This window comes from Falco cherrug, chromosome 11 (assembly GCF_023634085.1).
Source record: "Falco cherrug isolate bFalChe1 chromosome 11, bFalChe1.pri, whole genome shotgun sequence".
Classification (NCBI taxonomy): domain Eukaryota; kingdom Metazoa; phylum Chordata; class Aves; order Falconiformes; family Falconidae; genus Falco; species Falco cherrug.
The window spans coordinates 4,766,068-4,787,838 of NC_073707.1; the positions used below are offsets into that span (position 1 = coordinate 4,766,068).

Below are 21,771 nucleotides of genomic sequence, written 5' to 3' on the forward strand. Positions count from 1 at the left end.
GTTCCAGAGATTGCAGACTCCACGCTTCATGCAACACCACGGCCTGTAATTACCTTGGAACCCTATTTTAAGCCTCATTTCCATTCCAAACTGCCAATTGTGTGCTTTGAAAATATATGGCAAAGCTGAATTAGTCATGTAATAACGTACCTCTTTGGCTTACAAGCACACATGCCCAAGGGCCTCAAAGCATTTGCGAGTCTTGGGGAAGAGCAAAGATGAAGGCAGAAACAGTTAGATGCCCTCACCTGAGTCTGCAGTCGAGCGACAATCTCCTTCCGAGCCTTCATGACTGCTTCCAGCTTGCCAGAGACCATGATCGAAAGGCCCTGGTCCTTCGCGAGAGACAGCTCCAGGTGAGCTCCTGTCTTCTGCATGATGTCAAGGCAGATCTTGGCCTGCTCGCCTTCTCCAAACTGATTCATGTCCTTGTATTTCCTCTCCTCCAGCGGCACATGGAACACCTGCTCAGCCACGGGACAGACAAAAGCAGGGCACAGCAAGGTGTCAGTGTGCTTTTGATTGTCAGTGCCTCCCTCTCTTATTGCCATACAGGAGGACTTCACTGGCGTACTAAGTTCCCAGATTCATGTGACCCATCAGCCTTTCCAGTGGAGACACCAGCTGCAACTAAGGAAAGTACGAGGGCACTGCAGCAGGTAGTCTGTCCCAAACTGAGTGCCTTCCTAAAGAACGTGCTGGGGTGGGGGGGCGGGGGAATACTCTAAGGGATTAGCACTCACTCCTTGCATTTTGCAGTCCTCCCTTCAGGCCTGTTCCAGCTATCTGTGCAACAGGGATGCAGAGCTTTTTCTGGACAGTTTTTCAACACATCCCTCCCCTGCAGAGCAGTCCTAGCATTCAGCTGCAGTCTTCCTTGTGCCCCAGGGCAAAGTACAGCAAAGACGCAGTTAATCTGACACGCTAAGGGATTTCATACTCCAGGGAAAGCTTCACTTTACCTACTTTGGGGAGGGATGAAAAGGAGGGATATAAGACACCCACTTCCACCAACCTGAGTGATGACAGAAGCCTTTATTGGTCGGATTTTGCTCCAGGGCCCAGCAGGTTCCTGGGCAGCTTCCAAACATGGGGCTTTTTCAGGGAGCGGAGGGAAGGCTTCCTTGTAGGTTGGAGGATCATTCTCTTCTTCAGAGTTTAAAGCTGTTACTGGGGTGAAGCAAACAAGGCAATTGAGATGCTCTCCCCACAGAAATGCCCCTATTCGTAGGCAGTGCAACTCTATTTAGACATCATTAACAAAGGACAACAAATGACTTGTCCACTACTATTAATCCTATTACAGTTATGCTTGTGGAGCAGCCAAGTCTGGAGCACAACTGACCCCAGCACAGCACAGATTGCAGTAGGTGCCATGAACAACCAGCCTTGTCTGAGCTGGCACTATGGATGCAGGAAGCAAACGTGCAAGTGAATGGTGGCAGCAAACACAGCACATTATCGCCAACTTTGTTGAGAGGAGCTTAATCAGGGGAGAACAGGCCGAGCAGAAAGAAATCAAAAGGAACAGAGCAAGGCTGTAGGTCAGAAGGGGACAAGACAGACATATGCCCAGGAAGAAGGCAGAGAGAAGCAGAAGCACTCTAGTTGGGGCGGAGTCCAGGGAAAGCCTGTACCTTATGTTCGACTCAGCTGTGCACTGGGCTGTGCCAAGCGGGCCAGCTCGCAGCTGGAGAATGGGTGCCGAGACCCATCAGTGAGTCAGTTAATACAGTTATACTGACTTTCCCCAGCACCTGGCTGAGCAAAGGAGGAAGTGACAATCCAGCACACTGATCCCACGAGGCTCTCTTGCAGCCCAATGACCCATGCTTGCACATGCCCTGCCCCATGGCTGACAGCATCGCTAGCCAGAGCTCTGTGAAGATCTGACGCTTGCCTCCGCCTGGCCCTGCACTGTGCAGCACCACCGATGTGCTCCTGTTGGTGGAAAGCCAGTGTCTGGCAGGCCACCAGTCTAGGAATGGCGAACGCCGTGCCTGGACACTTAGGGGGAGCCGGAGGCATGGAGCGAGCTTGGCTAACAGCAAGGAACCTTGCCTGCACATCACAGGAACCCAACTGTGTCTCCTCACCTTTCACCTGCTGCTGAGTCAGGCCACTGCGGTGTTCGGCAAAGCTCTCCTGGGTCAAAACTGCCACGGAGCTCATCGTCGACTTCCCACCCACACACAATCCGGGTATGCCACTGGAAGAGACAGAGGAGGCAACACTATTACCAGCACCACTCAAGATGCACACAAGTCACTCCAGGAAGACAAATTATGTGTTTACTGAGCACTTTTCCAGTTGGCCTCTTGAAAAGCACCTACAGTGCCAGTCTGCTGCCCTGTTCTCTTGCTGAACCACACAGAAACTCAGGGGGATTTTTCCTCATAGCACAGTGGGCATCAAAACCGAAGCTCCTCATTAAGAAGGCAGAGGATGTGCAGTCTAAGGTGGCTGTTGGAAAGGGGGACACCAGAAGCTGTTAAAGCATACTCTAATTAATCTATCAATTATTAATGGTGTGCAATTTTAAGACTAGTATCCGAAGGTACACGCAGTCAGTGCAAGACCATTGTGTAACCCTGGAGAGAAAACAAAAAAGGGCCCAGGATGCTGCCTCTTCCTGAAAAACTTATTTAGGTGCCTGAACTCCCACTGACTTAGGGATACACTCAGAAAGCCCCTGTGACAAGCAAGCTCAGCAACAGCAAGATCTTTGACTCTCCCAAAATAAGAACTTACCAGCTAAATGGTCAGTAGCCAGAGAGTCCGTCCTGTAAGCTGCCCGTTTGTCAGCCTGCCAGCTTTTGCTTTATAGGAAAGAAAAAAAAAAAGTGACTGCTCCAAGACAACAGGAAAACATGACACCCCTCTTACTGTACCTTTCAAAAGAGTACCACCTATACTGTGTTTCCAACTTGCACCCTATCCAAAACATTCTCACACTGAGTCATATCTCACCACACTTTACCTGTCATGTTTTACTAGAGCTACAGGCAACACCACCACTATCTATTTCAACCTCACCAGCAGGAAGCCTGGAGTAGCTACTCTTTCATCACACCAGCGACAAGAGCAGCCATCCAGTATCAGGCAAAAATACAGTCAATTAATAACAGATGTGCAAGACAGACATGAAATTTCAGGGTTGCAAGCAAGAGCATCAACATCTAGTCAGAGGAGACTAACAACCTGAAAACCTGCCAGCAACACTGGCATCAGTCAGAAGTTAGGAATGTAGTTTAGTGGAGCTTGGGTGAATCAACACAGACATCCTCACAAACTAAGGCAAACACTAGGGCTATCCACACACAGCTGCTGGTCAGTCCACCTCTTCATTTTTTATTGTAGTAAGATCATGCACCAGACACTGAACTGTCTCCAGACCTAAGTCTGCAAGTCAGAAGAACAAAGCCCATGGTGGTTTACATGGGCAATTTTAAATGCATACAACAAGATGGAACCAGGAAAAAAACATCGCTGTTGGTGGGAGCTTTAAATCTCCTGTATCCGGATCTGCAGATCAACTGAAAAAGTACTTAGGAATATAACTAAATATGTAAAAGCTGGTACAGTATACACTCTTCCAGATGTACAACACTTCCCCACACCTGGAGTCCCCCCCAGCAGTTACACATGCTCTGGCAGGTCTCGCACTCTTCTAAAATCCAGTCAGTGCTTCTGACAGCTCATGTGACCAGCAGCCCTCTCCCGCACGAACCCTGCAAGTGCTGCTCAGACCTTCTTCTGAACAGTAAACTCGGACACTTTTCAGTAAACTGACAGTTGCCATTTCTGACCTCCAAGTGCGCCAGAAAAGGCTCCCAAAACCACAGCATCATTGATGTGGTGTCCTACATCACGCTTACATTGTGTCACAGTACAGGAAGGTGACAGCAGCAGAAGGAATGGAGGGAAGAACAAGGACAGCGGTAATGCAACAGGGCCACACAGGCCTGATCTCCACCTCAGTGAAGGGTGGAGTATTTTCCCCCACTTCAACATGTCTCTTATCAGGCACAAGGTAACACCACCTGCGCTATCGAAGCAACAGAGCTAATGCTGCAATTAATCCTGTAATGATCTGCCACAATGAAGTAGCAGCTACCGGGCCGGCCAGCCAGCCCACCATGCTGTTTGAAGCACAGCTGCTGCAGCATCAAGAGGCTCTGCAAGACATTTGCTGGTATATAGGAAAGGGTGGCTCAGAATCTGATCTCAGAGAAGTACCCGAGTTCTCCTCACTAGTGGTGGTTACCCCAAGGTGCAACGCAGAACCAAGGAAAGCACAGTAACGCACCTGCCCCAGGGTATTCCAGCAAGGCCTGCAGACTCAGTCTTGGCTCCTCCAGCCCACTGGGTCACTACTGAGGTGCCACCACCTCACGGCAAGCTGCAGACAGGAACGAGGGCAGGAGCAAGAAGCATCCTAGACATTGCAAGCAGCTGATGAAGTCTGGCTAAAGCCTTGCTAACAGCATGCATGGATGTGCTCATAACTCTCATTTCTGAGGAAAGCACCACCTGGCTCATCTTGCATGTGCTCTGCTCCTTAGAGGAGGAGGGTAAGGATGACAAGTCAGCGAGTGACACCCAATATAGCTCCTGCCAGAGTGCCACAACCTCAAGGCACAGCTGCTGGTTTCACTGTGTTCACACCTGCTGCAGAGATCTTTCTTCCCTGTAGCCTCCACCTCGGAGAACAGCTAGACATTCAAAGAGAAATCTAAGGGCAGCAAATGAATTTCTGCTTCATCACCCATACAGCAAGCTAAAAACAAATGCTCTTCATCTCCAGTAACCTCAAACATCTGGTATATTTATTGTAGGCCTCAGGGATTCATCTCTGGCCAAAATCGGAGGTGGCCATCGGAACGGCATTTCAAATGTAACATCAAAACCAGCAGCCCAGGCATCACATCTGGAGCCTACACGTCCCCAACTTCCCACTTTAGGTTTTGAAACTAAGGTTACAGCTACGTCATGCCAGCGTGTGGCTGACTGGGTCAACAGGTTTTAAACTGCCTAGTTTATACACCGTATATAGTGCTGGTTTTGTGTGCCACAAGAAGTTTCAGAAGTCTGGGGCGCGCTTAAAGAGAACGAAATCATCCTAAAAATAACCTCCAGCAAGGGCCAGACCTAACCACACGGGAAATATTTGTACAAAGAGAAACTAAAGCAGAGTCATGAGTTACATTGCCAACACAATCAGTACTTGTGGACAGAAGCGTCAGTTGTGTGTTATCTAAACTATATATAATAAAAATATTAGCATTTTGCTAATCGAGTCAGCTGCAGCCAGACGCAGCTAGGATGGCAGGCAGCAGCAGGGCTGGGCTGGCTGTGGCAGCCGCCTTCTGCCGCCAGGCCCTTGTGCAGTGCAGGCGACCCCTCGGCAGGCCAGGGGCCACACTTGCTTTCTGAAGACTGGGCTCTCCCGGAGCCCGAGGGCCCGGGCCCCGTGGCCGGGGTGGCGCAGGCGGCAACGGGGCAGGGCCGAGCCCGTCCCTCTGCACCGGCTCCCGAAGCGGCCGGTGCCCCGCACGCAGCCAGACGCACACCGGGCCGAGCCCTGCGTTTACTCGCCCACTACCGCCACGACCCGCCAGCTCCCGGGCTGTGCCGAGCTCTGCCGCTATCTCCCACCGGGCCCGGGGCAGGGGGGCCGCGCACTCCAGGGGCAGCAGCCTCGGGGAGCGCCTCCGGCGTGCGGCAGCGCCCGCGGCCCGCTAGGGCCTGGCCCAGGACACCAGGCCGAGGCGAGGCGGGGCGAGGGAGCACCGGCCTCCACGGGCCAGGCCAGGCCAGGCCAGGCCGGGCGGCGCCGCCAGCGCCACCTCAGCACTTGCCGGCACCGGGGGCGGGGCGGCGGGGCGGGGCGGCGCCCTTAAAGAGCTCGGCCGGGCCCCGCTGTCACCCGCGCCCCCCGCGCGGGCCGAGCCGGGGCGGGGGGGAGGGGGCGCGCACCGACGCATCCCCCGGGTGGCACCGGGGCCGGCGGCAGCCGCGGGGCAGTGGCAGCCCCGGCCCGGCGCGGCCCTCCGGGGTGCAGGCCGGGGGCGGCCGCATCAGGCTAAGCGGAGGGAAGATGCTCCCGCGGGGGTCCAGGTGACAGCCCCCGAGCACGGCTCCGCGCCGGCAGCGAGGCGGGCGCGGGGCTGGGCAGGCACGGACTGGGTCCCCCCGCGTCCGCGTAAGCACGTTCCCGGGGGCCCAGGGAGCAGGGCCGAGGCGCTAGCCCCCTCTAGCCACGACGGGAGCGGGCCGCCCGGCCGCCGCCACCCGGGGGCAGGCTGCCCCGCCTGCGGCGCTGCGAGGGATGATCGGGTGCCGGACAAACGCCCGCGCCGGCCGTTTTGGCTCGTGTCGGGCGCAAACCCTCCGAGCGGCCGGGCCGCCCTGCCCCGTGCCGCTACCCCTCTCCGCCCGGCGAGAGGAGCCACGCCGCGTCCCGGGCCGGGCCGCCCCCTCCCCACGCAGGCGCAGGGCCCAGCAGCGCGGCTACGGGACGGCGCCGCAAGCAAGCGCTGCCCGACAGCTGCTGCCGGTACCGGCCGAGGCCGCGCCGCCGGCTGCCCCGAGCGGCTCCCGACGGACTTTGCCCGGCCGGCCGGCGGGAAGTTGGCCCGGAGTTTCCCGGTGGCGCCAACACGTCGGTGCCCAGAGGGAGGAAGCGAGGCCGCGCCGCGACGGGCCGCCCTCCCCCCCACCCCCCGCCAGCCTCCACGTCGGCGCCGCGGCGGAGGGGCCGCCCCCCCCTCCCGTGACTCACTCCGGCCGGTGCCCGCTCGCCCGCTCTGCTGGAGAACCGGAGCGCTCCTGGGAGAGCGGCGCGGCGCCCGCCCCAGCACCTATATAGGCCGGGCCGCTGCCAATCCCCGGCCCGCACGTCAGCGGGACATGCCCCTTCCCGGCGGGGCCGGCCCGCCACGCGTGCCCCGCGCCACCGGGGGCGCCCCGCCGCCTGCCCGCAGCGGCCCGGCCCACGGAGCTTGGCGGCGGGCGGCTCGCACCAGCGCTGCGCGGCCCCGGGGCCCAGCCGCCGCCCGCTCCCCGCCCCGCGCTGACACCGGCGGGAAAGCCCCGGCCCCCTCCCTTCAGCAACGCACCGACGGGCAGAAAGCGCCGCCCGCCCGGCAGGGGCCGGTCCCCCGCCGCTCCCGGAGCCCAGAACCACTGGCGCCGCGCAGGGTGGGCGAGCGTGAGCGGCGCCCGAGAGCTCCATCAGCCCCAGAAGCCCGGCAGGCCCGGGGAGCGGCGGCCCCGCCGCCACTGTCTCGTCCCACAGCCGGAACCCGGCCCCGGGCGGCTCGTTCTCCTCCTGCAGCCGGTGTCACAGCTGCGGTCACCCTCTGCTGAGGCTGCAGACAGGAGAAGGGGCAAGGTAACAGCTACATTAAAACAAAACCAACAAAAAAATCACACCCCCGCCTCCCCCAAGAGCTCCTCTTATTCCAATCTCTAATTTGGAAATGGGGAAAAGTGAAGGAGGGGAAAGGCGAGCCAGCAAGCACCATACCCTCCCTTCCTGCTGAGGGGATGTTTATTAAAGTTTGTGCAATATAGATGTTTTTAATTATTAGCCTTGCACGCTCAAGGAACTGAGGGGGGGAGTCGCATCAGTGTAAAAATACTTGGAATTTGCACTGATTTTTGCATTAGCTCAGTCTCTGCCCATTTTCCTACACAGGATTAATTTTCCTCATCATTCATAACTTGCACTTAGTGACTGGTTTTCTCATTCACACCTTGCTCTCTCCCAGGCCCTGGCAAACGAAACGCAAGAACCTGCTTTGTGGAGCTCTGACCACAGAAATTCGAGGTCTTTGGAATAACTGCTTTTGATTACACATAGTAATTTTTAGAAATATTCATGTGCTGTATTTATGGAAACATAGATGGTATTTAGCCTGAAGTAAAATTATGATTACTTATTGAACCAAGAATAGGAGATTTCTCCAGTTTTCCTTTTAATCCTGCAGCTGGAACGACATCATTAAAGCACTTGAACTTTTTGACACAAACAATTTATCACTGGAAATAAAAATACACTTGTGGGTGAGATCGGGAAGTCAGTCAAAGGGAGGAGGAGAACAGTCGCGAAGAGTTGACACCCTGCCCAGGCACCACAATGATCCATCTCCCCCCCCACCCGGCCTCTCCTCACAAAGTCTGGCCGGTCTCTGCAAGGATGCAGGGACACTGCTCCAAGCACGGGGCTGCTGCACAGAAAGGCAGCAACTACTGCTGCCACGTCATATATGGTCCAAGAGCTGGCTCAGGCTCCTCCAACAAAAACTGGGCTGTGGATGCCAGCAGCACCCCATACGACACACGAGCAGGCTGATGCCTATGGAGACAGAGGCAGCCCATGCAAAAGCAGAGCTTCAGGGACTGGGGCAAACAACAGCACCTCCAGAGTTTGGACAACTTTGCTTCCAGGCAGCAGCAGGGAGTGTGGAGGGGTGGTGCAATTCAGGACTTTGAGACAAATGCTCTGAACTTCACTCAAGATGCACAAGGCTTTTCTGGAGCTTTCCTTCCCTTGTGTTTATCTCCCCAGTGCAAAGCAAGCAGCCTCCTTTCAACGCTCTAACTTTGTTGCGTCCAATTAACTCTGACATAAGCAAGTACTGCGATCCCTTGTGCCGGGGAACCGGAGGAATATCTTACCAAAACACCAACATCCTTCTCCCTAAGCTCCATCTCCTCACCTGGTTCAGCAGGGACCCTCTGGGGGGACATGCCACCTTCTGCCTATGAGACAACCATATGCCCCTCTCCTGCTCAGCCTGCGTAGTGCTGCTGCAGTCACCGAGGTTGCCAGGACATGATGGATTTCTGGCTTTTATCATGGCTTCCTCTCCAGGACTGTTTAAGAGGAATCTTCCCCGTCTGTTTCTGTAGCTCTTCCATTATTTGTAGCTGCAAGTGGTGGGAGGGAAGCCTGCCAGGCCCAGAAGTTAACTGGAAGGCCTAGAGCATCTCACTGCATGCCACCCTCAAATGATTTCTGCTGAAGGAAACCTGTCGCAGGCTGTTCTCCTTAGAGGAAGATCTTCCACAGGGGAAGAGTTCACGTTTCCTCCTGCATTCATCAAGTACAGAAGTGTCCCACACATGGACAAAAGCACATTTAGAGGGTGTTAGGAGGCCTGTTTCAACCTGCTGCTCATCCTGCCAGCACAACATCAAACATCTGCGTCTCACCCCGTCCCTCTTCTTCAATAAGGCAATGGGATACAGGCAGAGAGAGGCCTGCAGGGGCTTCTAAGTGCCTGGTTATGTCTACCTGCTCACAAGTGCAATCTCACATTAACAACAACAAAATATGCTGGTCATGGAGATGAGTGTAAAATGGTTCCTCTGTAAGCCAGGCATAGGAACTTTTGGTAGCTAAGGGGAAAGGAAACAGAAGAAGGTATCCAACCCCTGGACAAACACTAACCTGCCCCTCCTCCCTCTAGCATCCCAATATTTTGGCAGCATTATGTCAGAGCCTGGCTTCACAACTTGCAAGAACAACTGAATAGGAAGGCTCCCAAGAAGAGCACAAGTGTGCAACAGAAAGGGTAAAAGACTGGGTACTGCATAGTTTCCATGGCTTATCAAATTGGCAGCTCTTATCAGCAGTCTGCGGGAGGGCACAGAAATGGGACCAGCAAAAATATGAAACACACACAGAGATAAAACAAACAGAACAGGTTTGGGGTTTGGTGTTTTGGAACATGTGTTCACCAGTGTGAAAGCAAAGGAGTTAAGAAGCTTTCCATAATCACGCCACTGCAGGACTCCTGGGGAAAGGAGAAGAAACTTTCAGCTCCTTAAATCACTGGAGCAAAGACCACAAAAAGGTTAGTCTTTCCTGGCACATTCACCCTCAGCTGAGGTAGAATTCTGCAAAGGGTTTCTTCTAGACCATTCTTATTTTCTACTGTTATAAGAGATCCGTATTTTTCCTGCCAGAAACTGCAAGCCTTATTTGGAAAGCAACCCAACCATGCTCCAAAAAGCGTGTGCTGTGACTTCATTTCCTGTTAAATGTAACTCCAGGTTTCTGAAACTGTACAAACAAGCACCCTTATCTCACACACTGAAGTCACCACCACCAAAGAACTACCCATGAAAGTATCCATTTCGGCACATCCCTCACCAGTGGTATAAAGAGAAAAAGGGTGGGGAAATACTTTGCATCACACTAGGAAAAGAAGTGGAAGAGGATTCAGGAGGCAGGGCACTCATGCTGGAGAGTGGTGAGGTTCTCAGCCAAAGCAAGCAATATATGCCTCTCAGCTCTAAAGCTATTGCTGTGGCTTGCCATGGGATCTTCCAATAAAATGTTTTTATTTCTACAGGAAAACCTCTATTAAATTGAAGTTAAGGGTCAAATCATACAGATCCTTCTGCTAAGAGAATGAAAATAGTTCCATCATGAAAAATGACTGAACATGAGTCCACGTTGCTTATGTCTCAGTTACTCTGAGGCCAGATTTTCTTTATTCACCATGAGGAAGAAAACTTCCAGGGATGTGCAAGTCGGGCACCTCTCTTCCCCATTCACACATCAGTTCTGGGAAAAAATGATTCCATAGGCTAAATACTGTCCCTTGGCTGTACTTCATGCAACTCCACCATCTTCAGAAGCCCGCTGTAAATGCTCAACTAGAGAACTGCTGGTAGAAAGAAAAAAAGTCTACCCAAGCCTATATACTAATCTCAATGCCAACCATTTAGTCATGTTGTGAAAGAAGGGGGGGAGGTGGAAGGAAGCTGAGCGGCTGCATGTGTTTGTCTCACATGGGACCTAGGTGGTGTAAATAAGAGGTCCCAGGGGAGTGCAACACCACTTGCCTTTCTCCTGGTAAACTTACATTGTTTATTGAGGGCGATTCTCTTGCACAAGCAGAAGAGCTGACCAGACACTGAAAGCAGGTGACTAACCTCAGCAGGACTCTCAAGCCAAAATGGTTGTTTAAAAGACTGACTTATTTCCTGGGCACCCTGACAATAAAATTATGCAATCATCAGCTAGCAAAAAATATGTATGCTGCTCTTGCTAGACGATCTCAGGGTGCTCTATAAAAAGGGGCAAGCAAAATAGGTAGGAACAACAGCAGAAACTTACTGGTGCAGCGTCGTAGCGTAAACAAGTAGCTTCAAGCCCTCTGCAGAGAAAGGAGAAGCTGCTAGTGTAAGGGGTAGATACACATTTCACACAGGGACACCACAAGAAAGCAAGATGTAGTGGTTAATGCAGACAAATTAGTCAAGAAACTTAAGCTCTACTCTTAGTTTTGCTGCCGATTTGGCGAATTGACCAGTAAAATTCTCTCAGTTGTCCCGGCTATGCACACACAGCCATCTTTATTTACTCTGTGGACTCATCATTTCATTTCAGGTTGTTCAGAAAGCTGTGATTCTTGGATGCCAGGTGCTTTGGCAAAACAAATGCTGTTTCAGAGATGAGGAAGAAAGTCAATGGACAGTTTAATAAAATCAATCCAAAAGCAAAGCAAAAGGAAGCCACAGGTCAGAGTCCATCCTTCCACTTACACTGGGAGAGAAATCTGATTATTTGGCTTTCAGGAGAAGTTAGGATTGCAAATAACCAAGATAAAATGGAATAGATAAAATGGAATGAGATGAAAACAGAAGTAATACATTCAGACCAAGAACAACTGAGATGAATTTCCCACCTGTATTTCTGAGATGGTTATAGGCAAATTTAGGAATTGAAAAGGTTGTCAAAGTAGATGCAAATTTCAGGTACTTGGCCCTGGGGGAGCCAATTTTAAGAGGAATACTTTTTAAATAGAGGAAGTTACTTTATTTCACTTTGTTCCTGTGTTGCCTTACAGTTTCACAGTCATGGAAAACACTAACCTGACCCAAGAATGGGAAGAGAGATTTGGAAACTAAGACTCCTGATATATTGCCTGGAAAGTGGCAATAGCACAGAGTAGCACAAGTGAAAGCAATCACAGAAATTCAGAACATCTGACAACAGGCTGGAGGTCTCAGACTCTGGTATCTCTAGTCCAACATCCTGCTTGAAGCAGGGTCAGACCAGGGCATTCAGGGCTTTCTTCAGTCAGGTTTCAGAATCATAGAATTGTTTAGGCTAGAAAAGACCTTTGAGATCGTGAAGTCCAAGTATTAACTTGAAAACCTTAAAACTGCACAAACTTCCTGGGCAACCTATTCCAATACCTGACTATCCTAACAGTGAAAAAGGTTTCTTACTTGCAGTCAGAACCTTTAGTTTCAATTTTGGCTCTTCATGCCAATCTCAACTTGCTTTTTAATTTAAGTATCTGCCATACTGTGTGCTCATCACACACTGGTGCTTTCAGAGTGCTGCTGCAGCACTGCTCTCTGTTCAACCTGCACTGCAGAAGGGAAAAAAACCACCTTCCACAAATAATTAGCTGAGAGCAAAGTCTGTTAATATCACAGTTACCCAAGAAGTGAGGACTGCAGAGACACTGCAGAACACACACACAGTTTGCTTTCTGTTCTTCAAAAAGAACTTTCATTTCACCCTCCTTTGGCTACTGGGTTGGAGTTCTTTTGTTTATGTCTTCAGCATCTCTTGCTCCCTTCTCCCTTGGACACTGCAATATAAAATGAACACGTGGCAATTTTCTCTCCGTCTCTCTCTTTAAAGAGATGTTGCCAGAAGCTCTCATGTACTACACATCCCACAGCTTGGAAAAGCAAGGGACTTGCAAGTCCTAAACTTACCCCTTTTTTGTATTAACTGTCATATATTTCAAAAATTCAAAGCTGACCACATCCCTTAGCTTGAACCTGTCGCCGTGCTCCCTAAGACCCTCTTACAGGTACTCTTTAAGCTGATGTTTTATAGGGCAGAATTGCTGCTTGCAGCAGTTTGTAAAAATGACAACTACATCTCTTCACAGAGATTCAATTAGGTAAATGTATACAGCAAATGAAAAAAAAAAAAGATAAAAGTGGCAAACTAAATGAGACACCCCAAATGACATTTTTCAGGGGGACAGGGAACAATTTGCAACTTAAGCATGGAAACTGTAAACAAACATTTGGTTTAGTCTTTTTTTAAAAAAATCTTGCTTAGCTACTTTAATTCTAGGTATTGTAGAGAAAAACCTAAACAAGGTTGTTCACAGCTCCTGTGAAAGATTTTAAGGATTCCTCAGTTACTAATGTTTACTGGATAACAAAGACTTAAGAATGCTGCAGCTCCATTTTTATAAACTTTTTATGTGCTCTGGTATGTTTTCCTCAGAGTTCCAGTTCCCCAAGCTGCATGGCTTCACAACACTGTCCAATTTTGTAATTTTTTTTCTTCATTTCTATCTTTCAGTTACAATAAGCAGTTTGAAAATATGACCCAGAAAAATAACCATTATTGTGACAAACAAAAACCTCAAAGAATAAAATAATTTAACTTGCAGGGAGGCTAGTGCTTTGTTTGGAGAGGACCAATTCCAAGTCGAAAAAAAGAATCTTCAGTTTGGCAACAATTCCTCTGAAAAGGCTTTAAAGTAAATATCTGATTCCAACTGCCACTTTTAAAAAGTGATGATAGGCCCCTTGCTATTTAAGCGCAGCCTTCCCTTTGTCCTATTCATAGCACATGCAACAGGGGCTCAACATATCCACTGACAAGCACTAATTCCTAATCTCTACTAGGCCAAGCAAACAGCTCTTCATGTGTTAGACAGAATTACATCACGGTGATCTAAACTGACAGTGAAAAAACCAGACAGTCTTCTCTTCCAAATCTGCAAGGCCACTCTAAGCCTGCTATAAAAGAAAAGTGAGAGAGCGAGAAACCAGAGTAAAACTATGTCCACTAATTGTTACAAATAATATTATTTTATGTTTAAAACCTCTTTTCATAACCAAATAATTTCCAGTCCCACCCTGGTCATCTTTGGGCTGAACTAGAAGGGTACATGTGCCATTCTAGAAACAATTTTTTTGCTTTGACACCTTATGCCATACATCCTCCACCCACACATTGTTACTGCCTTTTGGATTAACAGAACAGTGCCCTGAGCAATCCGAGTTTTCAAATAAAATAAATGGGTTAACATTCTTAAAATTTCCAAGAACTTCTAATCTTCTCTGAATACTCACTGCTTGCTCTCATTTTCACCCACAACTCTGCTGCCATCAACAGAGCCATTAACTCAGTATTTTAATTGTGAAAAAGCAGCAGGTGTAGAATGTTACTTTTAAGTTTCCTCAATGCTATTTAACCAGCTCTACTTTTAAGCAACACTCAAATATCTACAACTTGCTATTCTCCAGAGATCTCAAGGGCCCTTGTAAGACCATGCCCCTAAATCCCAGCAGGCTATACCGATTGCTGAAGCATTCACTTTGAAAACAAAAGCATACGCAATAGCAGGCCAGCCATAACATATCCCCAGCCGTACTCTCACTGTGCCTGCTCTGTGAGTTCTTCTCAGCTTTCCTTTCAGCTGCTCCAATGCAGGTTTACCTTCAGCTTTATCACTTGAACAGAGATAACAACAAACTTACTTTCTACTGTGCAACGGGAACAGCCAGGGCTGGTTTGCCCAGGGCAGAGTCCCGCTCCCCTCTCTGGGAAGTGCAGGGGAGGTCGGCCAGACAGCCCACCAGCTCTCCAGTGCCTGCTGGAGACAGGCACACACCCCCACCCCCACCCCGCAAGCTCCTCACCCCAGGCTGCAGCTGGGGCATGCAGCAACAAGCCCATTTTCATCGCTCCTGGCCTCTCACCCCACTGGGGCTTTCTATTGGCTTTGCCTCTGTCCCTGCCGGCAGGGAAACCTTCCTTGCATTAACTCTGACCCTTACTCTCTTCCTTTTTCCTAACTTGACCCATGTACCCATCCCATGCCCGATGTCCCTGTTCGTGCCACACAGCATGGCCTAGGCTTTGTTCGTTGCTCATCTTTGGCAAATATCCAGTTTATTTTGTGAAATATCCTGTTTAATTCTCAGTGCCAGAAATGCAGAGACAGACAGAAACACAGCAGCAGAAACAACAGCAGGAGAACCAGCAAGTGGCACTACTGCAGGTACCACCACCTGAAATTGAGCAGCAGCTGTCCAGGTGTTCAGCGTTCCTCCAAAAAAAGGCCTTTGCTGATTTTTCAGACAACCCACTGCAAAACATTTGAAATACCAGTCAACCAAACATAGCAGGGGTGCGGGAAAGCAGACAGGGGAGTGATGCCCATGCTGCATGCCAATACCCTAAACCAAGCCTGACATTTCAATGATGCGATGAGATTATTCTAGTTATCCAATCTCTGCTGAAAAATATGCCAGTTTAGCTTTGTGAAAGCTAGCCATACCTGCCTCATGATATTTACTGTGAGATATTACACCAGTAACCTTCCTTTAAAACCAGAGTCCTGATATGCACCTTTATCACCTGGTCTGCATACATGCCAGGCAGCACTTTCACGGGCTCTGACAGAGACCTTGACAAGCAATTATCAGCTTAATAACACAAGGAGAAGGCTGCGTCCTGTCACCTCCAAGCTGAATAGCAATAGTCAAAACATGACAGGATTCCAAGTATTTCCTCCTTAAAAGCTAGTTAATAGCTGGGATGTTGCTAAATGCATAGCTACAGAACACAAGTATCAACTGTTGTGATATCACTACATGCTTCCAGAAATTTCAATGCACAGGTATTTCCTGTGCAGGTAAAAGGTATGGTGCACACACATGTTATATGCGTAGATGCTTTTACCAGAATCGCCTCAATTTGTGACATATGTTTGCATGCCAGTCACTTACGGTGTTCTGTTTGTTGACTTTCCTGTGGTTTTTTTGTTTGGGTGTTTCCTTCTTTGCTTCCACTAATAAATATATCTATCCATTCCATCCCCAAACTTTTCCCAAATGGTTCTTTCTCATCAGTGAAAAATCTTCAGTAAAGACAACCAAACTGTTGCAGGAAAACAGTTCCAGACACCGTGCTGATAAGTGTAAGAGAATCTGGTACTGCTGCCATTTTGTGTCAACAGGTAAATCCATTTTACTTTATAATTAAATTAAACAGTGTCATTAAGGGAGGTCACGTGAATATTACTGCACTATTCAATTCTCTCAAAGACAAAACTTTTCCTGTGAATCATCATTTCTTGGTGCCTTACAGCAACTGAACCAATCACTTCCCTTCTTCCAGTGCTGTTTTTCCATTGAAGTTAAACTCATCGTGATTTCTTCTAACCAAGCCTTTTGAGGTCCATCTTTTCTCTCAGGTTTCTCCTTGTTGTTTCTGCCTGCTGCTTTGCAAACACCTCTTTTGTGACTACAGCTGGACATAACTCCTTGCTTCAACCCCTGCTCCTCACAAAAGTGTGACATGCTTCTGTCGCTGCCTCAGCAACAGAGCCAGCCCCGTGGTACGGGCAGCTGTGGCCAAGATCAGCCCGCCCCATGCACGGCCGTTGGACTGAGACTGCCCTGGTGGCTCCGCAGCCTGCTCCTGGCACCGGGGCCACGTGCTGCTCCTGCCGGGGCCAGAGGTTTCTTCCCAAGTCCAACAATTGCCAAAAGCGCAATTAAAGGGACTTCACTGAGGCAAGAGCATTGCTAGGACCTTAAGTGTAATGACAAACTTTTCTCTGACACCCCCCACCTCCCAATACCACTACCATTTTGCTTTACTTATAGTAGTAAGCAGAAAACCAACTGGCTTTCATACACACAAACACATACATAAACACACATCCCCTGCCTTCTTTGCCAAAGCAGCTACCTATTCAGCCCTCCCCACAATGCAGGAACACACAGACACAAAAAGTTGCAGTACACCTAGATTAAACCAACCAAATGGTTTTTTGAAGTGGCTGAAGTCAAGAAATTAGCACTGCGAGGTATAAATGTACCTAAATTATTTACATGCTAATAATCTAGTAATAATTTGCAAAATATTAGTAGATATCTTCAAGGCTTGAAAGATCTACCAGATGCAAGATTCAACAAAATTGAACCTGTCATGAGAGACAAGTGATGTATAACAGCAGCAAGTTCAAAGAAAAGTATGTATATTATGGTAGCTGCTAGAAAGGATACTCATATTTATGTGAGACTGCTGGGAAAATACCAGAGCTTGTATGGGTAGAAACACCAAAGATCATCTAAATGAAGGGGAAAAGAACCGCTTCAGCTTCAACATACTTAAGTTTCTTATGAAACAAAATAGACTAAGAACACTCATCACAGCCTGACCACTTTTCCTTGTTAGAATTAAAACCTTAAACACATAAATCTTCCACAACCCGAAGTTGCCTATAAACATAAAATATTATAAATGAAGAGGCTTCTTCCCCTTGTTTTGGATAGAACTTTTCCTCCTTGGTTATTGGCACATCTTTTCCCAGCCTGACTCCCCGATTCTCTTCCATGGCAGTCACACCATGAGAGCTATGGGGCAACACGAGTTCACAGAAGGCGGATGGGGAAAAAGGTCACTAGAATTATTAGGCATGCAGGACTTTCCTGTTTAAGACGGTAAAGTAAATCACAAGATTTAAATAGGAGATTTTTCGGACATAAACAGTCTTTCTTTTAAAGTTAAAAGACAGCTAAATATAAAGCCACATGCTGAATTCTCTCAGGTATAATTCCACATCCAGGGTAAGCCTGTAACCCAAAATTATTCTTCTAAACCTAGGAATTTCTAAAATGAAAAAAGCTCTGGAAACAAGCCCCAAACTCAGGCGACTAGACTCTTACATTAATTACCAACCTAGCATGAGCACCTGGGGCCCAGAGACCAGCTCCTGGTGTCTCAAGCTCCTCTGTAATCCCTCCCACAACTGGCTCTACTGAGCATGACCTTCCCTTCCACTCCAAATACAGTCTCACAGCCCACAGTAAATACCACAGCCTCCCGGTAACAGACTCTGCTGGAACTGCTTCTAGACCAAAGCCCCAGAAAAACAATCAGCCAAACAAAAAACGACCTGCAAACCCCACTATACTACATCATACAGCCTAACAATTTCTTCTCTCAAGGTTAGGATAATTAGGAACAGAGGCCTAATCCTGCAGCTGGGTTTTACCTATCTCTTCTTTATCTGTTTTCATATTTTAATACAAAGAACACCTCCCTACTTCTTGCACAGACCCATGTTGCAAAAGTTTTACAGGCTCTGGGCCTCTCAGTGACATGCTCTTGGACAAGTTAGGCTCCTTACATCCCAGGTGAACATGCCTTTCCCAGCCCACTTTAGAAAACCCCTGTTGCAACTTCTGCAGCAGCGCATGTCTTTGTCAAGGTTATAACAGCATTTCTATAAGGGTAATGCTCCAGAAAGAAGGCTATTCTTGTGCCTGATCCACAGGGGCTAAAAGGCTTGTATTTCTTGTTACAGTGTCTTCTCAGGCCATGCTTGGGTGCCTACTCCTGATAAGCATGAGACCAACTGATCTGCAACTTCTCTCTGGCCGCAAGGAAAGTGCAAAGGCAGCTTCCAGATCCTGCCTTTACTGCTTGTCAGCTTCAAAACAGCCATGCAGACACTTGCCAGAGTCTTGCTATTTAGCTTTAAGGTTCATTTTATAAGCTCTGCACAGTATAGGCCTGAGGATTTCCTTCTGTAGAATTCTTGAACACAAAACAAATTTGAACCTTTGTTGAGTACTTTTTAAGAGAAACAATGCTTTCACATAAAGCTGGTATTTCGCAGAAACCCACAGATCAAATTGTCAGATACCCTCCCAGCCACGGTGAACGAACTTTTTCAACCATACACTCGCATTCAGTTTGAACATGTTAGACTGGTCTCAGTGCAGCTGCTGACTGCTCTAACCACCTGACTGGTAGCGACCTGGGTGAATTACCTGAATCCTCGCAGTAGCACAATCCTAACTACACTTCTATCAGCTTAAGATGCTTCTATATGCCAGTATCAGCTGAAATAGTGTAACCAATAACACATCCTGATTTTCTCTGAAAAGGTGTAAACCCTCGCAGGAGGGCTTATCTGGGATGGCTCTCCACTCTGATAACAGCTGTAAAATCCAGGGTTACAGATCTCTCTTCTAATAGACCATACTGTCTTCAGAAGCAGCTTAATGGGCATTGGAAAAAAAAAAAAAAGACTAGCTACTTGACTAAGAACAACTGCCCTTATCCCATCAAAGAAAAAGTTACTATTGTTAGCATTATGCTACACAACATAATGATCCAATTCCAGATCAAGGAGAAATCTCTTCCTTGATCATCCCAGTCTAGATAAGCAAGGCCAATGAAAAAGCAGGGAACATAACAGCCTTTAATACGTAAGTAGTAGTGTTGTAATTTTTTCACCTTTTCAGGCAGAATTAGGAGAGGAAGAAAAGATGACAGCAAAAAATCACTTAACTTGCAACAAAGGAGGAGACAGGAGTATGTGTCATACTATTAGAGTGAAATACCAGAACAATTTATATCGGACAAACACAGAGCAATCTTTTAACTGCTTCTTAGAAGCCACTCAGAAAAACTGTCTTTTGAGAATGATCTAGGCTTACAGTATCTTGCCGCAATGGCAAAGCTCAGGCTAGGTGGTTACACTGCCTCTGTTCCAGACTGTATTTACAGGCCTCCAGATATTGTTACCTCCACATCTAGCAGAGAGCTTTTCCTCTGCCTGTCATTCTGATCTGTGAAAAACTATACTACTGTGGACTTTTTTGGAAGGAAAAGGTTGGGGTTTTTTTTGTGGCTTGAGTACATGGGTGGCCCTGTCTATGATTTGGGCCATGCTGCATGAAAATCCACATACAAACTAGAGGATTCTCTTTTTCTAGCAGCTTAAACCTGAACAGGCAAAGGACTGGAGATGCAGAACTTTAACAGACACACAGCTACACATTTTGTTACTGCTTCCTTTCCTGCCTTGCCTCTGATGCATATTCCTCTACCAGACGAAGGGATATCCAATCCACCTATGAAACAATACATGAAACACCACCTTCCAGTCTGATTTGGGGGAGGGGGTAACTGTTATACCATCTGTTAAATTGTCTTCTAACAGAACTATTGTGTAGCATTTGGACAGCAACAGTAGGCAAACCTGAGACTAAATCATCAGGCAGAAGCTACACCCGTCTCACTAAAGAGAAAACACGCGATAAAGCAATATAGCACAGAGCAGTATGCAGAATGTTCTCTGTCCTTACACAACAGTATCAGGAAAGAAGTGACTCCTTCAACCTCCTTGGGACTGAGTGTCTCTAATTGTCACTTCCCAGCCCCAGAGTCGTGAATTTTAATCAAATTCTCACCTAGAGCTGCGAATTCAAGGACCCTGGCTCACCTCATCAGTTCCGAGCAAACTGCTCTTGCCATTCCTGACATTCCCAGCATGAGCCTCTCTCTTGCTTCTCCCCTGCCAGCGGAAGGAATTACCCGTGCCAGTCGGGAACGCTTCCCTGCTCCTTGGGGAAGGCCCGCATAGGAAGTGCTGCTTCTCCCGGCCAGGCCGCTTCAGCTATAGCCAGGCTGGGCCCAAGGATCACCAGCGCCTGGCGCTCAGCCCTCGTCTGTCCTGCCCGATTGCTGGATCAGGCTGCTATCGAAGCTGCAATCAAGCCACGCTAAGGGACTAGAGCGCAATTGAGTAAAGGGGCAGAATTTCCCCCCCGTCCCACTGAGGGCGAGAGGCCACAGGTGAGGCAGAACCCCCGCAGAACCCCCTCTCCGGAGCGGCCCGGAGCGGAGCCTCGGCCCCGGGCCCCCCCGCCGCGCCAAGCCACGCTCAGGCTCCAACTCTGCAGAGCCCGCAGCGGGCCGGGCCTGGGGACACGGGGCGACCTCCCCCCGCAGCCCCGTCCCCTCGGGGGCGGCCCCGTCTTCCCCACCGGCCCGCGGGGCGGCCGCCGCAGGGAGGGGAAGCGCGAAATGACTCAGGGCTTTTGTCCGCGCCCTGGGTGCCGCCGGAGCGCTCCACGTCGCCGGCGCAGCGCGGGGCGGCCACTGCCTGGGGGAGCGGCGGGGGTGGCCGCCGGGTGGGGCGGGTGCAAGAGGCCGGTGGGGCGAGCGCCTCCGCGCAGCCCCCGCACCCCCGCTCGCTGCGGAGGGTCGCCCCAGCGGCACGTGGGCCACACCGCGCCAACGGGACAGGCCGAGACCATAGAGCGGAGCCGGGCGCTCGCTGGACGTGCCGCCCGCGGAGCCCGTCTCTCTGCTGCCGCTGTCTTGTTCGAGGCAGCGCAACCCGCCCGGCCGCAGAGGCAGACCCGCGCCCTCCTCCCGCTATAGCTGAGGCTATACGCCCAACCCCCGCCGCCCGCCCCGCGCGGCCGGCGCCACCGGGTGCCCCGGGACCGGTTTTACCTCTAGTAGGCCCGCAGCAAAGCCTATGCTGGGTACGAGGCCGAGGGGCCTGCCGCCATCTTGGTAAAGAAGAGAGATGTGCGTGACCTACCAACATACGGGTGGTCCCTCCCCTATGTGCCCTTTGTCGGCCGGTTGCTAGGGGAACGGGGCGGAGTTCCGGCACGCATGCGCCCGGCCCGTTCCCATAGCAACCGACCGACAAAGGGCACGTGGGGGCGGGACCACCCGTATGTTGGTAGGTCACGCACATCTCTCTTCTTTACCAAGATGGCGGCAGGCGCCACCGGGTGCCGGGACCGGCTTTACCTCTAGTAGGCCCGCAGCGAAGCCTATGCTGGGTACGAGACCGAGGAGCCTGCCGCCATCTTGGTAACGAAGAGGTCCCGCCCCCACGTGCCCTTTGCCGGTCGGTTGCTATGGGCGGTGCATGT

General features: G+C 49.9%; 1 protein-coding gene across 3 annotated transcripts in view; it reads right to left on the minus strand.

The window, feature by feature from the left end:
• The window catches only part of HDLBP (high density lipoprotein binding protein), a 40,140-nt gene extending 18,475 nt beyond the window's left edge, over positions 1–21,665 (minus strand). Inside the window, exons 1-5 of one of the 3 annotated variants that reach the window (XM_055724132.1) lie at positions 21,647–21,665; positions 2,752–2,819; positions 2,097–2,209; positions 1,016–1,170; positions 249–464 (exon numbers count right to left, since the gene is read on the minus strand). In XM_055724132.1, coding sequence (XP_055580107.1) covers positions 249–464; positions 1,016–1,170; positions 2,097–2,172 — 447 coding nt within the window. In that variant the 5' untranslated portion in view covers positions 2,173–2,209; positions 2,752–2,819; positions 21,647–21,665. Of the gene's footprint in view, positions 1–248; positions 465–1,015; positions 1,171–2,096; positions 2,210–2,751; positions 2,820–6,784; positions 6,939–21,337; positions 21,507–21,646 lie in introns of those variants that run through there. The other 2 variants (XM_055724130.1, XM_055724131.1) reach the window with 2 other exon arrangements.
• Positions 21,666–21,771: the final 106 nt, after the last annotated feature.